The sequence below is a fragment of the Helianthus annuus genome, chromosome 15, assembly GCF_002127325.2.
Source record: "Helianthus annuus cultivar XRQ/B chromosome 15, HanXRQr2.0-SUNRISE, whole genome shotgun sequence".
Taxonomy (NCBI): Eukaryota; Viridiplantae; Streptophyta; class Magnoliopsida; order Asterales; family Asteraceae; genus Helianthus; species Helianthus annuus.
In genome coordinates, this window is record NC_035447.2 from 34,294,505 (window position 1) to 34,318,831 (window position 24,327).

The 24,327-nt window shown below is 37.7% G+C and overlaps 2 protein-coding genes across 4 annotated transcripts; one reads left to right on the forward strand and one right to left on the reverse strand.

Moving 5' to 3' along the window:
* Window positions 1–14,132: 14,132 nt before the first annotated feature.
* On the reverse strand, window positions 14,133–15,005 carry LOC118487444 (PKS-NRPS hybrid synthetase CHGG_01239-like). Its single transcript, XM_035984293.1, has one exon. It carries the CDS (start codon window positions 15,003–15,005, stop codon window positions 14,133–14,135), a length of 873 nt encoding a protein of 290 aa, XP_035840186.1.
* A 5,527-nt stretch (window positions 15,006–20,532) lies between these two features.
* On the forward strand, window positions 20,533–21,548 carry LOC110909567. Of its 3 annotated transcripts, none has more exons than XM_022154450.2 (4): window positions 20,533–20,744; window positions 20,848–20,913; window positions 20,999–21,085; window positions 21,194–21,548. In XM_022154450.2, the coding sequence occupies exons 1-4, from the start codon at window positions 20,676–20,678 to the stop codon at window positions 21,440–21,442; spliced, it is 471 nt and encodes a 156-aa protein (XP_022010142.1). In that variant the 5' UTR covers window positions 20,533–20,675; the 3' UTR covers window positions 21,443–21,548. The 3 variants fall into 3 exon arrangements, with proteins under 3 accessions (XP_022010142.1, XP_022010143.1, XP_022010144.1); XM_022154451.2 differs by having other exon boundaries at window positions 21,200–21,548; XM_022154452.2 differs by having other exon boundaries at window positions 20,533–20,732.
* The last annotated feature ends 2,779 nt before the right edge of the window (window positions 21,549–24,327 follow it).

A 24,327-nucleotide genomic window follows, 5' to 3' on the forward strand; every position in this document is an offset into this window, starting at 1 on the left:
TTAATCACTAATTTAGTACTAAACTTTCAGTTTTGGCTAGTTTAGTCCCTCAGTTTACCTTTTAGTTTTAAGTTTAAGTATAATGACTTTAGAGTAAGTTATTTCAAGACTATCAACTAACTGGGTTATAATTTCCTAGTTAGTCAATTCTTGTTAAATTAACATCACATATTAAACACGAGGTTTTATGTTTTTGGGGTGTTACATCCCCACCTTAAGAAAAATCTCGTCCTCGAGATTTACTGGAATAGATAAGGGTATTTTCGCTTCATTTCTGATTCCAGCTCCCAAGTGTATTCTGGTCCTCTCTTTGAATTCCATTTGACCTTGACCAGCACTAGTCGTTTGTGTTTGAGAAACTTGATTTTCCTGTCTTCTATTTGTAGTGGGTTTTCTACGAATTTCATCTTTTCGTTTACCTCTACATCTTGAAGAAGTACTACCAGGGATTCGTCTGATAAACATTTCTTGAGGTTGGATACATGAAATACATCATGTACTCCAGCTAATTCTTCTGGTAGTTGTAGACGAAAAGCAACTGGTCCTATCCATTGCATTACTGGAAATGGTCCTACGTATCTTGGACTCAATTTTCCTTTCTTACCGAATCGTACTATTCCTTTCCAAGGAGAAACTTTCAAGGGTACTTTGTCTCCGACTTGAAATTCTAACGGCTTGCGGCGATTGTCTGCATAGCTTTTCTGACGATCTCGAGCCGTTTTCAGTCTTTCCTTGATCTGAGTTATCTTTTCAGTAGTTTCTTGTACAATCTCAGGACTTGATAATTGACTTTCTCCTATCACTGCCCAACAAACTGGAGTTCTGCACTTGCGTCCGTACAGTGCTTCGAATGGAGCAGTTTCAATGCTTGAATGATAACTGTTGTTATAGGAGAATTCAATTAAAGGTAGGTGGCTATCCCAATTTCCACCAAAATCTATCACACATGCTCGGAGCATGTCTTCCAAAGTTTGTATCGTCCTTTCACTTTGTCCGTCTGTTTGCGGATGATATGCAGTACTCAATTTTAGTCGGGTTCCCATTGCTTTCTGGAAACTAGTCCAGAAATGGGAAGTGAAACGACTGTCCCTGTCCGATACAATGGAGAGTGGAACTCCATGTAAGGATAACACTTCATCTACGTACAACTTGGCCAACCTTTCCATGCTAAATGTTTCTTTCATTGGTAGAAAATGAGCTGATTTGGTTAATCGGTCCACAATTACCCAAATCGCATCATTACCTTTTCTGGTTCTGGGTAACTTAGTAACAAAATCCATTGTTATGAGTTCCCATTTCCATACAGGCATTTCCAATTGTTGTAGTAGTCCTGAAGGTTTCTGGTGTTCGGCCTTAACTTGTGAACAGGTTAGACACTTAGATACGTATTCGGCTATATACTTTTTCATTCCTATCCACCAGAAATTGTTTCTCAAATCTTGGTACATCTTATTGTTTCCTGGATGTACGGTATACCTAGATTTATGAGCTTCTTCTAAAATCTTATTTCTTAATTCTCCCTGCTTAGGTACCCAAGTTCGTTTCTTGTGGAATTTCCAAATTCCATCATTTCCTTGTTCTAGTTCCTTTATATATCCTTTCATTTCTTCAGCGTTGTCCTTGATTGCTGTTTCTTGAACTTTCTTCAATTGTTCCATTAAATCTACTTGTAGATTTAATCTAAGAGCACGGACTCGCTTTTGCTTCTCTTGATACTTACGACTTAAGGCATCTGCGACTACGTTTGCCTTTCCTTCGTGATATTGAATATCACAATCGTAATCGCTTAGGATTTCCATCCATCTTCTTTGCCTCATATTTAACTCTTTTTGCCCAAATATGTACCTTAAGCTTTTGTGATCTGTATAAACGGTAAACTTACTTCCGTACAGATAGTGTCTCCAAATCTTAAGGGCAAAAGTTATGGCTCCTAATTCTAAGTCATGAGTTGTATAATTTTCTTCGTGCTTTTTCAACTGCCGGGAGGCATACGCAATTACCTTTTTGCGTTGCATCAACACACATCCGAATCCTAATTTTGAAGCATCACAATATACTTCAAAATCTTCCGTTCCTTCGGGTAAGGCTAAAATTGGAGCATTCGTCAATCGGTGCTTTAATATTTTAAAAGCTTCTTCTTGTCTAGGTCCCCATTCAAACTTAACGGCTTTACAGGTCAGCTTAGTTAATGGTACAGCTATCTTAGAGAAATCCTTAATAAATCGTTTGTAGTATCCAGCTAAGCCTAGAAAAATTCTAATTTCCATAGCCGTTTGTGGGACCTTCCATTTGGTGATTGCTTCTATTTTAGCAGGATCTACGTGAATTCCTTCGTGATTCACCATGTGACCTAAAAATTGCACTTCTTGTAGCCAGAATTCACATTTCTAGAATTTGGCGTAAAGCTTTTCTTTTCTTAACAAAGTTAAGAGTGCATGCAGATGCTCACAGTGTTCTTTCTGATTCTTTGAATAAATAAGTATATCGTCGATAAAGACAATTACAAATTTATCCAAGTATGGTTTACAGATTCTGTTCATCATGTCCGTGAATGCTGCTGGAGCATTTGTTAGTCCAAAGGGCATGACTGTAAACTCATAATGACCATACCTAGTTCTGAAAGCAGTTTTAGGTATGTCTTCTTCTTGTACTTTCAATTGATGATATCCGGATCGTAAGTCGATCTTAGAAAAATACCTAGCTCCTTGAAGCTGATCAAAAAGATCATCGATCCTAGGTAATGGGTATCGATTTTTAATTGTAACTTTATTTAGTTCCCTATAATCGATACACATCCTCATTGATCCATCTTTCTTTTTCACAAACAACACTGGTGCTCCACAAGGGGATGAACTAGGTTGTATAAATCCTTTGCTTAGTAATTCATCTAACTGCTTTTTCAATTCTAACATTTCAGTGGGTGCTAATCGATAAGGTGCTTTAGCTATTGGTGTAGTACCCAGAATTAGATGAATTCTAAACTCTACTTCTCTATCGGGTGGTAACCCGGGTAATTCTTCTGGAAAAATATCTGGGTATTCTGAGACCACAGGGATGTCCTGAAGTTTCTTACTTTTAGTGTCAGTGACTACGGAAATCATATACACCATTTCTTGCTTTCTCGAATAACTAGCCAATTTCATTACTGAGATGAATTTCTGTGGTTTTCGAGGTCTATCTCCTGTAATTAAAATCACCTCTCCTGTGGGGGTACGAATTTCTACGGAATTCTTATCACATAGGATTCGAGCATGGTTGGCTACTAACCAATCCATTCCTAATACCACATCGAATCCGGCTAATTTCATAGGTAACAGATTTGCGGAAAACTTATGGCCTAATAGTTCTATTTTTCCTTCTTGCAACACTTTATCTATGTTAATAGAATTCCCTTATGCGGTTTCGACGGTAAAAATCTGCCTAAGGGTGGTTAAGGGTAATTTAAGAGCTTGGCAGAATGAAGTATTAATAAAACTTTGGTTTGCACCAGAGTCAAATAATACTTTTGCAAACACGTCTTGAACTAGGAACGTACCGGCTATCACATCTGGAATAAGTTCTGCTTCCTGAGTAGTCAACTGGAATGCTCGTGCATTCTTCTTGGTAGCTCCGTCGGCTTGTTTGGCTTTGTTGTCTGTGGGTTTAACCAATTTAGGACATTCTGTTTTGAAATGTCCTGCTTCTCCACAGTTAAAGCAAACTATGAATTTCTTTCTTCTACAGTCTTCTTCCTGATGCCCCAGAATTTTGCAAAAATTGCAATATCCTTTGCATTTTCCAAAATGCTTCTTTTTGCAAGAATTGCAAAATGGTCCAGTAGAGGATTGTCCAGTCCCCTTTCTTTTGAAGTTGTTATGATTACCCACACGAAATCCTTGGGTAATCTTTTGAGCTACTTCTTTCTTTCGATCTTCTTCTCTTGTGCGTACCAGTTCATCGGTTAAAGTATTAGCTAATTCCACAGTATCGTCAATAGTACGAGGTCTTGCAGCCTTAACGATGTTACGGATTTCACTAACTAGTCCCCAAATATAGCGAGAAATGAGTACCGGTTCTGGCGAAGCCAGTGTTGGTACCACTCTAGCATATTCAAAGAATGTCGAAGTATAACCGCGACACTCTACACCTACCATACGGTGGCTTAAGAACTTATTCGCCATTTGTTCTTTTTCATATTCGGGACAGAATTTTCTTTCTACAAGATTCTTAAATTCTTCCCAGTTCATAGCATAAGCCATCCTTCTTCCTTTTGCTTGTAATACTGTGTTCCACCACTCTAGCGCCCCTTCTTTGAACAAATTCGACGCATACATAACCTGATCTTCTTCGGCACACTTACTTATTGCAATTACTGCTTCGGTTTTCTCTAACCAAGGCAGTACTGCAGTTGCTCCTTCGTTACCTGCAAATTCAGCAGGATTGCAAGCCAGAAATTCTTTGTAAGTGCAACCAGGCGTTGCAGCTTTCATTTTCTTAGGAGGTGGAGCCTGTCGTGGATTATTATCGTCATGATTGCCGCCTCCATTTACACTATGACTAAAATTGTCTTTCTGGGTACGTTTACTAGGAATGATTTGTTGTGGTTCAACAGGTTTCTGAGCAGCAGCCATGATTACTGGAATAGCATTGGCTATCCCTTGAGTAATAATATTTTCTATGTCTTGTCTAGTCATATATTGGTTTTCCTGATTTTGCTCAGATTGATTCCCTTCATTTACTGGTTCATTACTGGCGTTTTCCATCTGATAATTATTATAGATATAACTATTAGTATCAAATGATTGTAAATAAAACAATTGCAAGTAATCACATAAATCTTTTTCACAACACATATATATATAGCCAAAATTGTCGATGTTTCGACTTCTATTTTGATTTATAGATTATATAGGCATCCATACACACTGTTTATCTTACAATGTTTTATTTCCCATTTTACAGAGTTAGATTTTTACTATTACTATTATGATACAGACACACTTCCCACCCCGCTATCCTTTGGTCAACTGGCAGTTTTAGTAGCGACGCTCCCTCTCGTCGTACTTCCAGGAGATTTGTTCTCCCATTTCCCGGATCCTATTCCCTATAGCTATCAGCTCTTCACTGAACTGACGAAGTTTGGCTAAGTTTTCGTTGCTCATTGGAGGATTGGGGAATGGTTCTGGATCAAACTGTGGGAGGAAGGAATAAGGACTGCTGATCATATTTTGGAATTGCTAGTCATTCGTCCACCATTCTTCCATTTGGCCTAAAGGTCGAGTGTGGATTAGTGGGTCTGGAATAGCTGGTTCCAGATTTACGGGAAGTTGGTTTTCGGCAGGGTAAGGATAAAGATTATTGTGGATAGGGCTAATGACATCACAATTTGCCAGTAAACGGTCTATTTCGTCTTGAAATGTGATTTCTTCAGGTTGTCTAGAGCTCTCTCCAATTTATATTCCTTTTTGTTTAGAATCTTTCCTGATTTCTATCTCTGCTGGCTTAGAATTCTCTCCGGTTTCGATTCCTTTTCCTTTGTCTATAGGGTTCTCTACTTTAGGAAGTTTCCTAGTGGCTGGCTTTCTCCTGCGCACTTTCCTCCATCCTTCATATCTTCTTCTCTTTTTAGGTTTTGCTTTTTCCAGCGGTGGAGCTTGGAATTCCAGGGGTTCTTCTATGTCAGCAATATAACCAGTAAAGTCGTGAGAGACTTCAATTGGTACTGGGTAGAGGTTGAGATTCTGAAATGCTTCCGAGATCTCACTCATGCTGTGTAGCATATATGCAAAATGCACAAAAATGCTAAGTTAAAACTTTGGAACAAAGTTTAAAAAATAAACATTGAAGTTTTATTGCATACTAATTTGTACAATAGACAACAGGAAAGAGAACACACTAGGATTTAGTTATTTATTTACTGGGTAGTAATTTTCATGCTTATTGATAGTTTAGAGGTTTGCATTCTCTGCTACGGTAGCTAGCATATAAAGATTTGCCCATTTTCGTCTAATTCGTCTTTCCAAGGTGGATTATTGCCTAATTTCTGGATTAAACCTCACTTTCTTGACTTGGGGTTTCTGGCTTTTCCTAATAATCGAATTTCTTTTCTCTGGTGTAAGAGGATTCTCATATTGTGCTTTCCGGACAAAAATTCCTTCTTCCAGGTTTACTGGGTATTTGGAGGAAGAGGTTCCTTTTTCCGTGGGTGTAGTATCTAATTTGTGGTAGATGGCAGAAAGTCTTTGTTTACCCATACTGTAACTAACAAAAAACTAATTAAAACACATAATCACAAAATGGAAATTTAAGTATTCCTCAAATAATTTAATAGACTTAAATCAGTAGTAAGCTTATAACAGTGGCTCTGATACCACCTTTTCCTGTCACGGCCCTCGGCCCCGGTTTGACCCGGTCCAGAGCCGCGAGACAGGAAATCCCGTGGTATTTAATTTAGGCGACAGCGGAAGTCTTTTTAATAAAGGATCTTTTGATATTAAAACTGCCCGTTTACATGATTTAGGGATAAAACCCTATAATTTACAATAATGCGATTTCCCTAGGAAATCTTTATTTCTCAAAACATGTTTCTTTTATTTATTTACATTGAACCACTTTTCTAAGCTTGTAGTGCTCCACAACACTTTTCTTTGCTTACAACAGATCACCTGAAACATGTTTGAAAAAAAAGTTTTGTCAGCGGGGAAATACTGAGTGAATCATTTATTTTGATCAAAATAACATTTAGTTATAAATTACAGCATAAGAGCGATTACAATGGTTCCTATCTTATTGTTATATGGCACCGTGTCACCTCCTGGTGACGGTGGTCATACCACTTATTGGGTCTTGTCACCCAATTAGTGATGATTATCACTGTTAGGGCTTATATGCCTAACCTATGTTAGGGCTTATTAGCCTAACCCTGTGAGAAAATTAGTAGTGTGCACAATACCCCACTAGCCATTGATTAAGATAGCCACGACTTAATCCCTGTAATTATAACTTGTGAAAATAATTTGAGGTATTGTAAAACAGTTGATAAAAAGAAAATGACTCACATTGCAGATTTAACGAGCAGAATATATGCCTACTGATTAGCCTTGATTAACCTAATTTAAATAACAATACACACACAAACGGGTTAGTAACTAATATAGCAGTTACGACAATTCACGAGATTAAACCCTCACAGCGATTTACAAGTGCAATACTTAACAATTCAACGGATTCACAACGAATGACAGAGTATAGTCGGAGTTCGAACAGTACTCAAACATTCAAGTTGAAGTCACGATGAATAACAAAGTATAAACTCAATTTGAGCGGCACTTAAACAATCGTTGGATAGTTATAATCGATCGGACGTTGAATCGTAATAGCGATCGAGTTATTACCCTGATTGCGGCAGCGATTCGTGAATCGTGTGTGTTAATTGTATTGTTTCTGCTATAACTCGACGTGCTCAGTGAGTTTTTTTCGTCGTTCCAAAGACAGAATTCAAGTCCCGAAGTCTGCTATTTATACTAATTTTTGGACCTCGCTTACGGACCGTAAGCCTTGTCACTTACGGTCCGTAAGGGAAGCAGTCTATTTATAGGGTAGCTGGGCTCGGGACTAGGCTTGCTAACTTGATAGAATTTTATTTTAAAATTTTGACAACGAGTTATTGTGATAATCGTTGGCTAGGTTTTACCCCCCCTGAGTTTTAGGGGCTCTGATCCTGATTCCGATTGTTCTGGAAATTTTAGGGTTTATGCCAAATTACTTGGTTGTCTCAATTAGAGTTTCCTTAATAGACAATTACCATCCTAAGTATTGATTTTAGTGAGAGTTGTTACACTAACGAACGTCGAGACTAAGTTCGTCGTTAAAATATAAAACGACGATCTTAGTGTCGACGCTCGTTAGGGACCTACACGCCTTACGGTTAGACTTCGACTAAATAATAAAAAATATATATTTTAACGACGAAGTAAGTTTCGACGCTTGTTAGGACCGTACGCGCCTTACGAGCGTGAAAACTAAGATCGTAGTCAAATTATTTTTTTATTATTTAGTCCATGTCGAACGCTAAGCCGCGTACGGCCCTAACGAGCGTCGAAATAAGTTCGTCTTTAAAATATAAAACGACGAACTTAGTTTCGACGCTCGTAAGAGACCTACGCGCCTTACGGTTTGACATGGACTAAATAATTAAAAAATATAATTTAACGACGATCTTAGTTTTGACGCTCGTTAGGGATCTACGCGCCTTACGGTTCAACTTTGACTAAATAATAAAAAAATATATATATTTTAACGACAAACTTAGTTTCGACGCTCGTTAGGCCCGTACGCGCCTTATGGACGACGTCGACTAAATAATATAGTCGACGTCATCTGTAAGGCGCGTACGGGTCTAACGAGGGTCGAAACTAAGTTCGTCGTTAAAATATATTTTTTTATTATTTAGTCGAAGTCGAACCGTAAGGCGCGTAGGTCCCTAACGAGCGTCGAAACTAAGATCGAAGTTTTATATGTGTGTGTTTGTCTATGCAGCTGCAAACGCAACCGTAAACGGCAGCGAAATCGCAGCCGTTTGCGGCTGCGTTTGCAGCCGCTTAAACGCCCTTTACGGCTGCAAACGCGGCCGCAAACGGCTGCGATTTCGCTGTCGTTTGCGGGTGCGTATGCAGCCGTTTAAACGCCCGTAAATGGCTGCATACGCAGCCGCAAACGGCTGTGGCTGCGTATGCAGCCATTTACGGCTGTAAACGCAGTCGCAAACGGCAGCGATTTCACAGCCGTTTGGGGCTGCGTTTGCAGCCGCAGAGGGGCGTTTCTCATGTATATTTTTTTTATTATTTAGTCCAAGTCGAATCGTAAGTCACGTAGGTCCCTAACGAGCGTCGAAATAAGTTCGTCGTTAAAATATAAAACGACGAACCTAGTTTCGACGCTCGTTAGAGACCTACGCGCCTTACGGTTCGACTTCGACTAAATAATAAAAAATATATATTTTAACGACGAACTTAGTTTCGACGCTCGTTAGGCCCGTACGCGCCTTACGGACGACGTCGACTAAATAATATTTTTTTATTATTTAGTCGACGTCGTCCGTAGGGCGCGTACGGGCCTAATGAGCGTCGAAGCGAAGTTCGTCGTTAATTTTTTTTATTATTTAGTCGAAGTCGAACCGTAATGCGCATAGGTCCCTAAAGAGCGTCGAAACTAAGATCGTCGTTTTATATTTTAACGACGAACTTAGTTTCGACGCTCGTTAGGGACCTATGCACCTTACGGTTCGTCTTCGACTAAATAATTAAAAAAAATCTGTTTAAAATAAATTTCTGTTTCAAAAAAAAATCTATTTAAAAAAATCTGTTTAAAAAAACAGTTTTCTGTTTAGAAAAAAAAACAATTTAGGTTTAAAAAAATATATTTTCTATTTAATTAATAATAACTATTATTAAAATAATAATAACTAACGTACCTGAAGAGCGGATCCTTAATCAGCGTAACCCTCCCCTTGAATTGTCGGTGGTCCCAATGACTGATGTCCGCGATCGTACCCCAAAACCCTAAAAGCGTGGGTTATCAACCCCTGTTTACACGAATGTTTATTAAACATTAAATTAATATTAAATCTTAAATATTATATATTAAAATAATAATAATAATAATACAAAATTTGTGTTAAACGTACCGTCGTATAAAGATCCGTATCGTTCTCAGCCTCCGTATACAAACCGCTATGCACCGCAAACTGTGCAAGTGACATAGAACGCGCCTGGCCAGCCATGCGAAAAGAAGCCTCGGGCGGGGGAGGGGGCTGCGCGGGGTCCACAACCTGATCTGGCCGACGAGGATGAAACTCGAATGGCGACAGAAACTCGATCAGTATCTCCCTGTAGCTCGGTGTAAACGATAGCTCAAACAGTCGATCCCACGGTGAATCACGGGGAACAAACTCCCGTGCCCAATCTTCAACCGCGAGCTTTCGGAGGGTTTTCCAAGAAACCGCAAAATGGGCACCGACATGCATCTTCTGAAGCTTCTCGCAACGGAGAGCAGCGTCGGAGTCCGGAGGAAACTCCAAATACGGGTGATCCGGGTGAGGATCCGCCGGTTGACGCTCCTACGACTGCGGCTGCTCCGGATCAATTTGTTCTATATCCATTTCATTCTCCATCTTTCTCGTCCTGAAAACCAAAAAAAATATTTTCTTTTTAAAAAGAATAGTTTTCTGTTAAAAAAAACAATTTAAGTTTAAAAAAATATTTTTTTTTATTATTTAGTCGAAGTCGAACCGTAAGGCGCGTAGGTCCCTAACGAGCGTCGAGACTAAGTTTGCCGTTAAAATATAAAACGACGATCTTAGTTTCGATGCTCGTTAGGGACCTACGCGCCTTACGGTTCGACTTCGACTAAATAATAAAAAAAAAATATTTTATCGACGAACTTAGTTTCGACGCTCGTTAGGCCCATAAATGGGCGTTTAAACGGCTGCAAACGAAGCCGCAAACGCCTGCGAAATCGCTGCTGTTTGCGGCCGCATTTGCAGCCGTAAACAGGCGTTTAAACGGTTGCAAACGCAGCCGCAAACGGCTGCGAAATCGCTGCCGTTTGGGGCTGCGTTTGCAGCCGTTTAAACGCACGTGCCCAAAAACCTGGATGTCATCGTGTATCAGTGTATGTATGTTATAGAGCTGTTACAATCCATTGCAACAATTATACATCAAGCAAAGTCTTAACTAAGGGTCCCATGTAGATAGGAAAATATCAACTTTTTGGTTGTTCAAGATTTTGTTTTACTAAAGTCTAGGGCATCTTTAGGTCTAAATACCACTATCATGCTATCCAAACACCACTAAGCGATTTCGCAGCCGTTTGGCATATAGAAAACATATCGTACACCACTAACCGACCCCATATGAATAACTTGACCCGACCCGACACGACAGACTGCTACCATTGGCATAATGATTTAACAAAGCTAACAAAGCTAACGAGTCAAACAAAGATCAGAATTCACATGAAACACTAATGATTTGAATCTTTCTTTTTTATTGAATAACAATATCGATCAACAACTTCAACTATTCAGACACAGATCTGAACGTTTGAAGATTATAATCTAAAACTCAATCTCAAATTCAAATCAATCCTTCTGCAATTCCTATGTTTATTGTAAATCGTAACAATCAACCTATCAACAATTCAAACCTGATTTATCAGAATTCCTAAATCAAATCAGATCTGAAACATGACGCAACATCAATCACTAACACAGTTTAAAACTAACAGATAATCATTCAAAACTGTTTGAAATATACGAAAGTTCAATAAAAAATCATCGAATCGCATCAAATCAGTCACGTTTTCACTGTAAACAGTTTAGAGAGTTCAGTGGCTAAACCCTAACAAGTCAAACAAATCAACACTAATCATAGCTTAACCAAACCCTAATTTACGAAAGTTCAATCACTAACCACACCCTAATTTAGCTAAAAACATCTAATTTACGGATAAAATACAAAAAAAAATCAAAATTACTTAAAAAGGTTGAGTAAATACCTGTTTTATACTTCGAATTCGTGTCGTATACGGTCGATTATTTCAGTCTCCTTCGTATGTCTCTCGGTTGTGTGTGTTTTTGAGATTTGGGGAAGAACAGAGCTGCGTAGGGGTTTCTCTGATTTAAATCAGAACCTCTACGCAGCGTAGAGATCCCTACGAAGCGTATACAAAAGTCAAAAAGCAGTTTGACTTCAGTAAAATTACCATTTTGCCCTTGTGTTGGGGCTATACGGAGCTGATTAAAAGGGTAAAAAGGTCATTGTCTGACCTTTATATACGCTGCGTATGGATCTCTACGAAGCGTATATAAAGGTCAAGAGAATGACCTTTATATACGCTTCGTAGAGATCCATACGTAGCGTATAGCCCCAAACACAAGGGCAAAATGGTAATTTAACATATTTAGGTTTTGAAACTATGATTTGGGGGGAAATTGTCCGCCTTTTACATACGTTGCGTATGGAGCAATACGCTGCGTATTAGGTTAATCATTTTACCGTTTTGCCCTTGTGTTGAGGCAATACGAAGCCAAAAACAGGGGCTGTTTTGTCATTTGCATCCCATATGCTGCGTAGGGATCCCTACGCAACGTATATAAAGCTCCATTTTTTTTATTTTTTTGTGTTTTCCTTTGGTTATATTTATAGAAAACAATATTATTTGATAAATAATACAAATATAATTTAGAAAAGCTAAAAATAATACAAAAATTATGAATTATAAAAATTAAAAATGATACAAACTTTATAAATTAAAAAATTTCTACAATTTACAAAAATACAAGTTTCCGCTTAATCTTCGATAACATTTAAACTCGGTTCTCTGTCTTTGTCTGAGTCTGATTTAGGATTGGTTAACTCGTAGTAGTGCTGTAACCGCGGTCTATACATTTCTTCCCACCGTTTCGCAGCTATTGATCCATGTGTCGACCACAACGGGGTCACTAAAGGCATGGGGTAGTCTCCTTCCAACTTAGCATGTATGAAGTGTCCCCCGTAAACATGTACGAGCGTTATCGCTTGAGGTCGTGGATCTAGTGGGGCATCCGTCAATGGGAAGATGGTAGAGCTCCCTTCGATGCTTAGCACGTGGAGGACAACATTATACCTTTGCGCTACGAGAAGCCGTACGTGGGGCATTTCCATCCAGTGACTTGGATCACACCCTTTCACTGAATGCCATTCGACGCTGTTACGTATTCGTTTAAAGTCTCCTTCGTTATATATTTCGAATACATGCTTCCAATGTAGCTCGTTATGGTCAATCTCTAGTAGTAAATTACTTCGAATACGGGGCCATACGTGTTCCGTAAAACCTAACCCGAATCCACAGACCTGTACCCACAATGACCGTCTGGGGTCACATCTTGTATACGCGATATGTAAGAGTGAAACTCTGATGGAATTTGATTCTTAAACCTCTTAATGCTTAACAAGTGCTTGTCCCCCTTCATTAATCGAAAACCCTGATCATCCCGCGTCTCCTTCTTTTTAGAACTCGTTGAACTGTTTCGTTGCATTTTAGGTTTTTCAGACTTTACAACCGAACCAGTTCCACGAGAGCCCTCTGATGGTACGTATGAGCTGTGTCGGTGTAAATCGGTCCTATGTTTGGGGGAAGCGGTATATACGTTGCTGTCCTCGCCATAGGAGCTTTATCTCGCAGCTTCGTCTAACCTCGCAGCTTCATCTAGCCTTTCTTGTACTTTCTTTGATGTAGGCCGACCGCGAGTATTTTGCTGGATGATCGGTGGTTTGTTGGTTGACGATTTCGGGGTAAAGCAAACTCTTTTGCTGAACGGGGGACTGCGCCTCTAAATGTTGCCACACATTATTGAGCTCTGCCACAACATCGACTTCCTCATCTACCAGTTTACACGGGAGCAAGTCAAGCTTACGCCAGAATACATCTACGTCGTTGAGTTGTATCATACGCCCTGCACAGTTAAGTTAATACGGTGTGAGAAACAGCTAAATCGTACTAAATAACAAAAGGTTTGTAGTTTTAATATTTTTTACCTGTACGTTTGTAGTTTTCCAACCTACAAGCACACGGCAATCCACAGCTAAGCCACATATGGCAACCACATGATGCGTTAAGTTTCCGCAACACCTCCAGCTTCCTCAGTAGCTCTACTGCCAGCAAATCCACGTAGGTTGTCCAACAGTGGGTGTCTGTGGTGGTTCATCGTTTTTTCGATGCTCTCGGTGAAACTTTTTTGTATTTTATCATACTGAGTTTCAACTATATCAATGACGCATCTTGATATTCGCTCCAATGAACTCCCGCACGTAACGTATCTTTTTAAATTTGCGTGCTGGCTCCCAACTCTGTTGGTGGTGCGCTGACCAAAGTTGAGACACTTATCGGTCCACGCATAAACGAACATTTCTTTATAGTCTTTGAGCCAGTTTTCGTAGACGTAATCAAAGACACCTGCAAAAATAAAATAATGAAATGTAAAAGCGTGTGTAAAATATAATAGATTAAGTAAGTCGTTTGTTGAAGGAACACTTACTTTCTCGGTTGGCAACCATGACTCGATTATACGGTTTCTACAAGTTGTACTTGTACATGGGCTCTGAAGCAGATTCTCACACTCTCCGCCAGTACGACATAAATTTCCCCCAATCTTCTTTATTGAACCCTTGCTTGCAATGTCTACATATATTTTGTTCGATGTGAAATTGGAATAGAAGCCTAGATGCGTTCGGGAATACTTTAGCACACGCGTTAATTAGGGCAAGCTCTCTATCCGTGACTATCACACGCGGCATCATACATTCATGCAAAATTGACCTGATCCGCTCAAGCACCCACACGTAGTTATCCCTTCGTTCTTTGCAAATAACGGCATGTGCGATACAAAAAGACTTGTTGGTCGACGTCAAACCCACAACCTGGACAAATGGCATGTTGTAGATGTTTGTTTTGTAGGGCGCGTCGATCAACATCACGTGCGGGAATGCACGCCACATAGTGATTGAATAAGGATGAACAAAGAAAATCTCTGTCACGACATCTGTTTTGCGTTCCTGTCGGGTGTCGTAAATGAATCGGTTGTCATGCAGCACGCTTTCAAGTGCCTGCATAGGAGTCTTTCCGTCCATCGGTGTCGCTCTAATTTTTTGTACCGCATTTTGCACGTCTTTCTGAACATGCAGGCTGTCGGGGAACTGCTTTCTTAGGGTTTGAAATATGATAAGTGGCTCCATGTTTTGAGCAGTTAGCTGCTCCACTAGCTTGTATTCGGCTTCAGTAAATCTTCGCACAAAAGCGTGGCCCAACAGACTCGTGGTAGGTTTGTGGTTATGGTTCGCGTTGTCCACTTTTAACTCCCACGTGTCATTCGTCACGTCCCGGATGGCGAGTAATGAAAATGGGCGCCCGATTTTTTTGCTACCAGCTTTCCTAATTGTTGCTTTACTACGGTGCTCACCACTACAGTCGCACATAAGCCATACCATCCCAGTAGTACCGTCAATATTTTTTGGTCAGCGGGTAACAATTACGTAACCATTCTCTTTTCCCGTTTCTTGTACCCAATTCTTCAAATCAGTTAGAGACATGAAACGCTAAAAAAGTTACGTTAACAACAACAACAACAACAATAATAATAATAATAAAATAACAATAATAATAATAATAATAATAATAATAATAATAATAAAATAACAATAATAATAATATTAATTATTATTATTATTATTATTATTATTATTATTATTATTATTATATATAACAACAACAACAACATAATTCTAACAATAATAAAAATAATTATTATAAAAATAATACAAATATTAATGTGATACCTCCTTTATTTGAAACGGATTGCCCGGAGTAGATGGTTCATAATCATCCTACAGTGGTGTGTTACGGGGCTCATAACCGTATCCACCGTATTCTCCGTATCCACCGTAGCCTCCATATCCACCGTATCCACCTTCACCCCCCATATCTATCGTATCCACTGTATCCACCTTCACCCCGTATCTACCGTATCCACCTTCACCCCCGTATCCACCGTAACCCCCGTATCCACCTTCACCCCGTATCCGTAACCCGATAATAATAATAAAATAACAATAATAATAATATTAATTATTATTATTATTATTATTATTATTATTATTATTATTATTATTATAATATTTATAACAACAACAACATAATTCTAACAACAATAAAAATAATTATTATAAAAATAATACAAATATTAATGTGATACCTCCTTTATTTGAAACGGATTGCCCGGGGTAGATGGTTCATAATCATCCTACAGTGGTTTGTTACGGGGCTCATAACCGTATCCACCGTATTCTCCGTATCCACCGTAGCCTCCGTATCCACCGTATCCACCTTCACCCCCATATCTATCGTATCCACTGTATCCACCTTCACCCCCGTATCCACCGTATCCACCTTCACCACCGTGTGCACCTTCACCCCCGTATCCACCTTCACCCCCGTATCCGTAACCCAGATACGATTACTGCGTCGGGTAATATGGTTCATCAACAGGTGCAGTCTCAGCACCGTATCCACTTTGTTGCACGTACGGAGATTCATACCCGTATCCGTAATTCGGATACACTTGATGCGCCGAGTAATTTGGTACATCAACAGGTGGAGTGGGAGTCTCGTTCAAGTCTGGCAACTGTGTTTTTTGATCAACAGGGACTCCAGACACAACCTCCTCCTCCTCATTTGCATCCTTTGCTCCCTATGTGTTGTTAGAATAGCGATTACTGAAATAATTATCGTTCCAAAATGATAACATTTTAACAATATTGAACAAAAAACAGAACAAATGATTTTAGTTTGCTATTGAAGAAGAAGATGAAAAACAGAATATAAGATGGATTCGAAGGGAAGCAGAGATGCATGGATAAATAGACTTTCAAATTTACTGAACTACGCAGCGTATAGCTCTCTACTCCCCGTATTGCTTTATTCACGTGCCTAGACAACATCGTATCAGTGTCAAATCAGACTGACATACGCTGCGTAGAGATCCATACGCTGCGTATGTCAGACTGATTTGACATGGTACGAGGTTTGACTGTCTGGTCGTGTACCTACCCCAAACATACGCTGCATAGAGACCTCTACGCAACGTATGTAAACCCTAAGTGTGTAGATAGCCTGCCAAGGTGTGCAAATAGTTAGAGCCTTGAAAAAGTTATCCGTTAGAACAGTAACTGTTTAAAAAATTAGCCATTTGAATAATAACCTTTGAAAAAAAGTCGTTAAAACAGTAACCGTTTGAAAACAAAGTCGTTGGAGCAGTAACCTGAAAAAATATATATTAATATTTAGATAACTTTATAGATGGAAAATTAATATTTAGATAATTAAAAAAAATCTTTTATCAAGTATTTAAAATTAAAAAAAACAATTAATGTATAAATAATATATAAAAGGAAAATGAAAAAAAAAAAACACCTCACTTTCTTCCCCGGTCTCTGGTGTCACCTCCCATTTCCCATTGTAAAAAAAGCCTGGATCCGTGGGTTGACTAGGTTCCCCATGACCATGAGTGGTAGCCTAGTATCGCCAACAGTATTAGACTCATTCTTCGAGGCTTGAAACTAATGGACGTTATTGTTATGAGTCTACTATTTATTTTGTATTGTGATGTTAATTGATTGCGTGTTCTTGTTTGGTGTTTATGCATATGTCGACTATGTTAATATTTTGAGAGAGTCACCATACTAACATTTAAATGCATCTTAACATTATTTATTTTTAAAATTTAAATATAAAATTGTTTTCATTAAAATGAGAAAATTACTCACCAACAAGTTTGTTTACCCAAAATATATTTTTCTAACGTGGTGCAGGTAATCAAGGTCGATGATTCGAGTGAAGAGGTCACGTAGCATGGGCATTAGGAAAATAAATTGAAAAACTTATGGCATGTTTTGTTTTTGAACGTTGTATGAACAATTTCTGAATATTATAAGTTATGTGACAACTTAATTGGATGTGCTTTAAAAATTGTAACTTTAAATAGTGTCATGAGCTATGGGCAATCAGTCTGCCCCGTACTAATCCACTGGGGGTCAGGGTGTGACAATGTGTTCGTCATCGTGAGTGGTGAGGATTCCGACGAGGGATCGGAACAGCTCCGATACCCTTGATAGGGCAGAAGAAGAAGAAGAAAACTTGAGACAATGAAGGAAAACTAATTTCTAAATGAATCAGATGTTAGCGATGATACTAGGTTAAAAACCAAACCATAATTCCAAGTTTACAGAAGACATTCAATTAAACACCAAAAGGCCACAATGGTCCCTCAAACATGCAAAAAGATAATAAACAAAAATAAAAGTAAATGAGACCAGCTTGTTCGTATCATACTTCTAACATACCCATACTTTTGAAAATACCTGTTAATGTCAATGCAACTATACCATGCCTGGGGGCCTGTTTTGAGGCCATATCAGGCCTTGTGAAGTCGGTACACCTTACTTTCTTGTCCTTTTAATTTGAACCAGGAGGTTGTTTCAGATACACCTCTTCCTGTACTGGACCATTTAAAAAAGCGGATTTAACATCAAATTGATAAACTAACCAACCGTTTTACTGCGAGAGAAAGCACAACTCGTATAGTTTCAAATTTTGCCACCGGGGAAAATGTATCCTCAAAGTTGATCCCATGTTCTTGAGCATAATCCTTTGCCACAAGACGGGATTTGTATTTGTTAACTTGCCCATTGGAGTAAAGTTTGGTTTTGAAAACCCATTTCAACCCGATTGCGTTTTTGTCACTAGGTAAGTTGGTGATTGTCCACATATTGTGTTTCGCCTAGGCATGCAATTCTTCTTCTATTGCCATCGTCCACTTTTCCTTTACAATTGCCTCTTCAAATGTGCTTGGCCCGGTAACACTCAAAGTGAATTGACACGAATCAATTAACTCAGTTGTATTTTCATAAAGATCAATTAATGTTCCCACAGGTGTTGTACGACTTTCTTGGGAACTTGGTTCTGTGTTGTTTGCGAGTCCGATGGTGTCACCTGACTAACATTCATGTCATGCACAATTTGTTTACTTGTTTCTTGATCACCTTTGGGTTCTGGATCTTCCCATTTAGCTAACTCTAGACATTTGATATCTTTGCTTGTAATAATCTTTTTTGTGACAGGATTATAAAGATGGTAACCGAAGTCGTTAGGAGAATAACCAATAAGAATAACATTTTTCAATTTAGCATCTAATTTCTTTCTAAGTTGTTTAGGTTTAAGTGCATATGCCACACACATGAAAACCTGTAAACGACTTGCATCGACTTTCGATCATAACAAAGTTCTAAGGGTGTCTTGTCTTGGACTGCTGTAGTAGGGGACATCTTCAAAATATATAAATTACAGTGGCCACAACTTCTGCCCAATACTCGTCACCCAAATTCTTCGCTTCAATCATACTCTTGGCCATTTCTTGGATACTTCGGTTAACTATTGACTCGCAAATTATAAAGCAAAGACCCAGTACTTCTAGCATGTGACATAATTAAATAAAGCTAACATGATTTGAATTATTCCAACAACTTGGACACGTTGAATCAAACTTCACCATTGGTGTTGCTGCAATATACGTACCAAGTTTCTTTCACTCTAAACAATCCAATGTGTGATACGATTTGTGATGAAGTCAGATTCTTTCTTTTAGTTGGATTTCGAGTGTGGACAAAAAGGAAATATTAATTGGCTCGAATGGATTTGCAACTCGCATCCTTCACCCCTCCCATCATTCTAATCTCTAATCTGTTTAGCAACTTGCAAGCAGGGGCGGAACTATAGTTATAGGAGTCGTAGCACGGGATACGACTCAACCTCGTATTCGGAGTGTTTTTTTCCCGGTTTTATACGAAGGATACCCCTAACAAAAAAATAGGATACTTGATATTACTAAAATCACATTTTTTTATAAGCCCAAACATTTTTTATAACCCGAAAACTTGTAGAATAATTAAGCCCGAATGATAAAATAAGCCCAAATTAACAATAATAGAATTGATAGGAGGCCCAATTGGTAAATAAAAAAACTTAGCCCAATTGGTGATAGAATTGAAAAGCGGCAATTTAGAAAACCAAACGTTGAAGAAGTATCTGTGTCGAACAAAAGCCAGTGACTCTGCTGGAATCGTCCCTGCTGAAGCTTGTTGTTGAATCGTCTGTGCTGCTGAAGCCTACTTGAATCGTCCCTGATGTTAACTGTTTGATCGTCCCTGTTGTTTGACTGAAATCGACGTCGTTGACCGGCGTTGACCGATTGGGTTCGACATAGGGATGAGCGTGGTACCGGTACCTGTATCGAAAATACCGATACCGAAATTTGCCAAAAATGGGTACCGGTACCGAAATATTCGGTACGGGACCGGTATTTGAAGGTAAAATTCGGTATTTTACTGGTACTGTACCGACCCGGTACCGATACCGAAAATGCCAAAAAGTAGATACCGGTACCGAAAAAATCCAGTACGGAAAATTCGGTACACGGTACGGTACCGGTACCCAGTACCAAATGGTGTTCCCTAGTTTGACATAATTTGTAAGTTTTTATGTCCTTTGATATCTTGTTTAGTGAGTTTATATATATAGAATCATACTTTGTATATTTGTTAGGGTTTATGACAATATTTGTTAGGTTTAAGACTAAATTAATTAGGTATTTGTTTATGATTGCACGATAAAAAAAATCGGGATACCCCTAAAGTAATGGGCTAGCTCCGCCACTGCTTTCAAGTGTACATGTTAAAATGAAAATTCTATATTATATTGTTCCCGTTGTTGCTAACCAACTTTTGGGCTAATTACAGCCGTAGAAAGTCATCAACTTTTAATCTCAGCCGTTTAAAGTCTCTAATTTCCTTCTAGAAGCAGCGGTTCTCGGCAGTTCAGCACTCTCTCACCCATGATCTTGCGGTTTTCTGCAGTTTATCAAGATGTACCAATCAGAAATGCAGGTTGCAATGAGGTTTAAAATGTGTTCCTTATTTTCAGGGAGTTAGTGGGGTAGTGGACACTTAACTGCATTTTTTGGTGCCTATATAATACAAGTTCAGGTAGTGTAATCTTCTGAATTTTTTTCGCTCTTCCTGTATTCATACAGCAACACATCTGCAGCAATGGATATCTCGGATGACTTCGTGGACATTTATGAAGACGATCAGCCTGCAAAGAAAGTAAGTTGGAATGTAAATTATTAGTTAGCAAAGCATGTGGATGGTTTCTAATTGTTTGTGAATTGCACCAAATATTTAGTCTTCTAATATATGGTAGCAATTGTAATTTTTTCAGCTGGGTTTTGATGCAATGACACCGAAGAAGAATCAAATATGCAGCCCAATGAAAGATTCTCCGAAGGTAACGTTTTAAGTCACAACTAATGTATAAAAATTGTTTTGATATTTAGTCTGATTTGTTAAATTCTATCAATTTATTGTTTCAGACGGACAGTGGAAGTGTAGAGATCATTTCATATGGACAGTATTTTAGTCCATTCAAATCTGAAATGCATAGGGAGGTTATTGAACAGGTGGTGTTTTTTTTTAAATAAAGTTTTCATTGCATAAGTGCATAATGATTGTTTCACACCTATATGTTTTGTTAAAATGTATTATACTAATGTTTTTAGTTCTTGTAGTTTCAGAACATAGAAAAACAAGCTAAAAGAAAGCATGCGCTCCTAACTTGGAAATGGGATGAGGTCATTGATATTACCCAAAGTGAAGATTCGAATGGTCAGAAAGATGATTCTAAGGCAAAACAACAAGATGATTTGGAGTCTGAGTTAAGTGATACAGCAGACTCTTTGGATAGTCCATTGAAAAGATCAAAGATTCCACGTATATCTAAAAATTGCAACGATCATGTTGGATGGGTTGAATTTTAAGTTTACTCAGTTTAAGTCCTGTTTGTCATAGTCATCTTTTATGTTTTGCCTTTCAAGTCAGTGTTTGTTAAGGTTTGTTTGTTCATCTATTTTTAGTTTAAATGTAGTTTCCTTTTTTCAATTTATTTTTCTATGTTTTATTTGTTAACTATATTACTTATTACATATATGTTGATGATTAATTGTTTATTTAATAATAAACATTTCTGTTATGAAAAAAAAAAAGAAAATATAGGTAGTGGTTTTCACCAATTTGTATGTATGTTTATAAAGGTTAAATCTTCTTTTACTTTCAAAATACGTAAATAAAATTCCAGATATGCATAACTATAAGTAGTTACACATAAGTCATAGAAAAACAATCTAGAAAAATTAAGTACCCAATAATATCCTGTTTCATGTTAACAAATTCCGTGTTCTCAAACAAGAGGCCTATTTAGGTATTTTAAAAAATATTTAGTCATTTATAGGTTTTTTTAAAATAATAAGTTTTGTATTATTTAGAGTGAAAATTCAAAATAGCATTCAGTTATATAAATAACAACGGGAAAAGAATAAGATATTTTGAAGAAAAAAAACATATAAAAAGACGGTTATACTGAATTAATATTGAAGTCAGCCTTCTTAGTCACGTTACCATGATCATCGGGCCACTAAGCGATGATCAAGTAACTAACTTAGGGTTTTAGAAATTAATATAATCGTTAGGTTATGTTAAGTTTATTACTAAGTCAGTCAACTTACCCACTTGTCATGATCCTTGCTCACTAACCCATGATTGAATAACTACCTATGTTTTATTCAATAAATTAACTGTTTTCATTTAAAGTCGGACATGTAGCTCTATATAAGATATCACTAATATCCCTAAAATTCGTGTATTACTGTATTTCTAGATATAATATCAGAAACTATCGAGTTATGAAAAAGTTGAAGGGGTGCCTCTACTCAGCCTCTGAGTCGAACACTAAGTTGCCTGACCTTGGTCCTGACTTAATAATGTCAGAGATACTGCCAAGACTTCCTGCAAAATGTGTAGGTCGTGCAAAGAAGGTATGTAAAGAATGGTTGTCATGTATATCGTCATCGTCGAAGGAGTTTGTCATGATGCACTGTAGACATATGTGTAAGGGGTCTAGACAAAAAATTCTTAGTATTGGACAGGAATCATGCTTTATTTCCAGCACTACTGTTGATTTAGTCGATGAGAAAACCATGATTACCCTACCGTTTCATGTTCGCCCTTCTGATGTGTGGATTTTATCAAGCTTGAATGGGCTTTTATGTGTTTGTTTACGCAATACGTTTGAAATGCTTATTTGGAATCCTTTGATCCGTAGCTACATCAACATATCTGATTCTAAGTCTTATGGTTTTTTCAAAATCTATTCCGATGCTGTTGGCCTATACATCGATTCCTCTAATGATTACAGAGTTTTACATATAAAACGTGGTCGTTTTACAGTTGATGTTATGGCTTATTCAAGGAGGACCAGTCATTGGAAGAGAATACCGTTTTTACAAAAAAGGCATTACCATACTAATGGTTATGTGTGGTCGGGGGGACTTTTTGTGAGGATGGTTTATATTTTATTGTATTCCAGTTTTGGCTTGCTGGTGATATTGTCATAATTCGATTTGATGTGAATACAGAGACGTTTTCAGAAATAGGGTTTCCTTATGTTGGCAATGGTGAAACATGTCAGGGGAACTTGGTTAATATGAATAACAAACTTCACGTGTTTGTTAGTCATGGGTTTATAGATATGGCTGTGGATCTATGGCGTTATGAAGGTGAGCATTGGTCGAAGGTCATGTTGTTTCCGAAGATCAGTTATATTCCAACGCCAGTTTGGTGCTCAATTACACATGTTAGTTCAGAAGAAAAGTGTTTTGTGATCACAGATTGGGGTGAGGTTTATGAAATAGATTTGAACAACAAGACGTGTGACCTTTTCATACCAAGCGATTGGAATCATGCTATACGGACAACAATGTATGTGGAAACTATTGTGCCAGCAAGTCTTCAGTAATACATGTTGTTGGTAATCCTTTTTTTTTTTTTTTGCTTCGAAATGTTTGTTGAATTTTGAAAAATTCCTTCATCGGATGTAATGTTCTTTTTTTAGTTAATGTTTGCTTTTTTCTCTACTATTTGTTTGTGTATTATTTGTTTATAAAGAATTGCTTATAAATTATGTTTAGATAAATATAAAATTATATTTTTTATTGTTATTGTATTCCAATGTCAGTACACATAAAAGTTTTTAATAAATATGTCTTCATTAGTGGAATTATCAAATAGTTTGATATTTTTGTTGATACATTTACAGAAGTTCAACTTTGTTTATAAAAAATTCAAATGAAAATTTAGCTGGTATATAAAACTTATAGGTTTAGTAACTGATTATGCAGTTATTTTAAAAATATTTTCAGTTTAGCCCACTTTCCCACTATCCCATGATTTATTAACTGTCTGAATTAATATTAACTTCCATGAGAAAAATTCGGATATTAGCTCTATATAATGTAGTTCTATGACCTTACAGTGTCTTTCTTTCTTCGAATTTTGTTTACCATAAAAATCATCATATTGAGTAGCTTTGGAGAGCCAGTTGGAGAATTAAGGTATGTTTTCCTAATCTCTTTAATTCATCTTTTTTCTACAAATCAATTTGAATGTGTGTTTGCTTTTTTAGTTTAAACAATAGAATCAAAACCATTTAGGTGTTTGCTATATGTTCAAATACATGTAGACCGATTTCTTATTAAATGTGAACATTCTACCAGTGTCAGATCAAAGCTAAGTACACTTAAGTGTTATATCTAAAACGCAGTCTATAACTTATATGAAAAACATAAATTGTGCAAATTATACCTTTAAA

What these genes read in the sequence shown, in the direction of transcription:
- LOC118487444 (XM_035984293.1), bottom strand. Translation starts at nt 15,005, where the DNA reads ATGGTATGGCTTATGTGCGACTGTAGTGGTGAGCACCGTAGTAAAGCA.
- LOC110909567 (XM_022154450.2), top strand. Translation starts at nt 20,676, where the DNA reads ATGGATATCTCGGATGACTTCGTGGACATTTATGAAGACGATCAGCCT. An exon ending in CAAAGAAAGTAAGTTGGAAT is followed by an intron (nt 20,745 to 20,847) that starts GTAAATTATTAG and finishes TAATTTTTTCAG; the next exon opens with CTGGGTTTTGATGCAATGAC. An exon ending in ATAGGGAGGTTATTGAACAG is followed by an intron (nt 21,086 to 21,193) that starts GTGGTGTTTTTT and finishes TAGTTCTTGTAG; the next exon opens with TTTCAGAACATAGAAAAACA.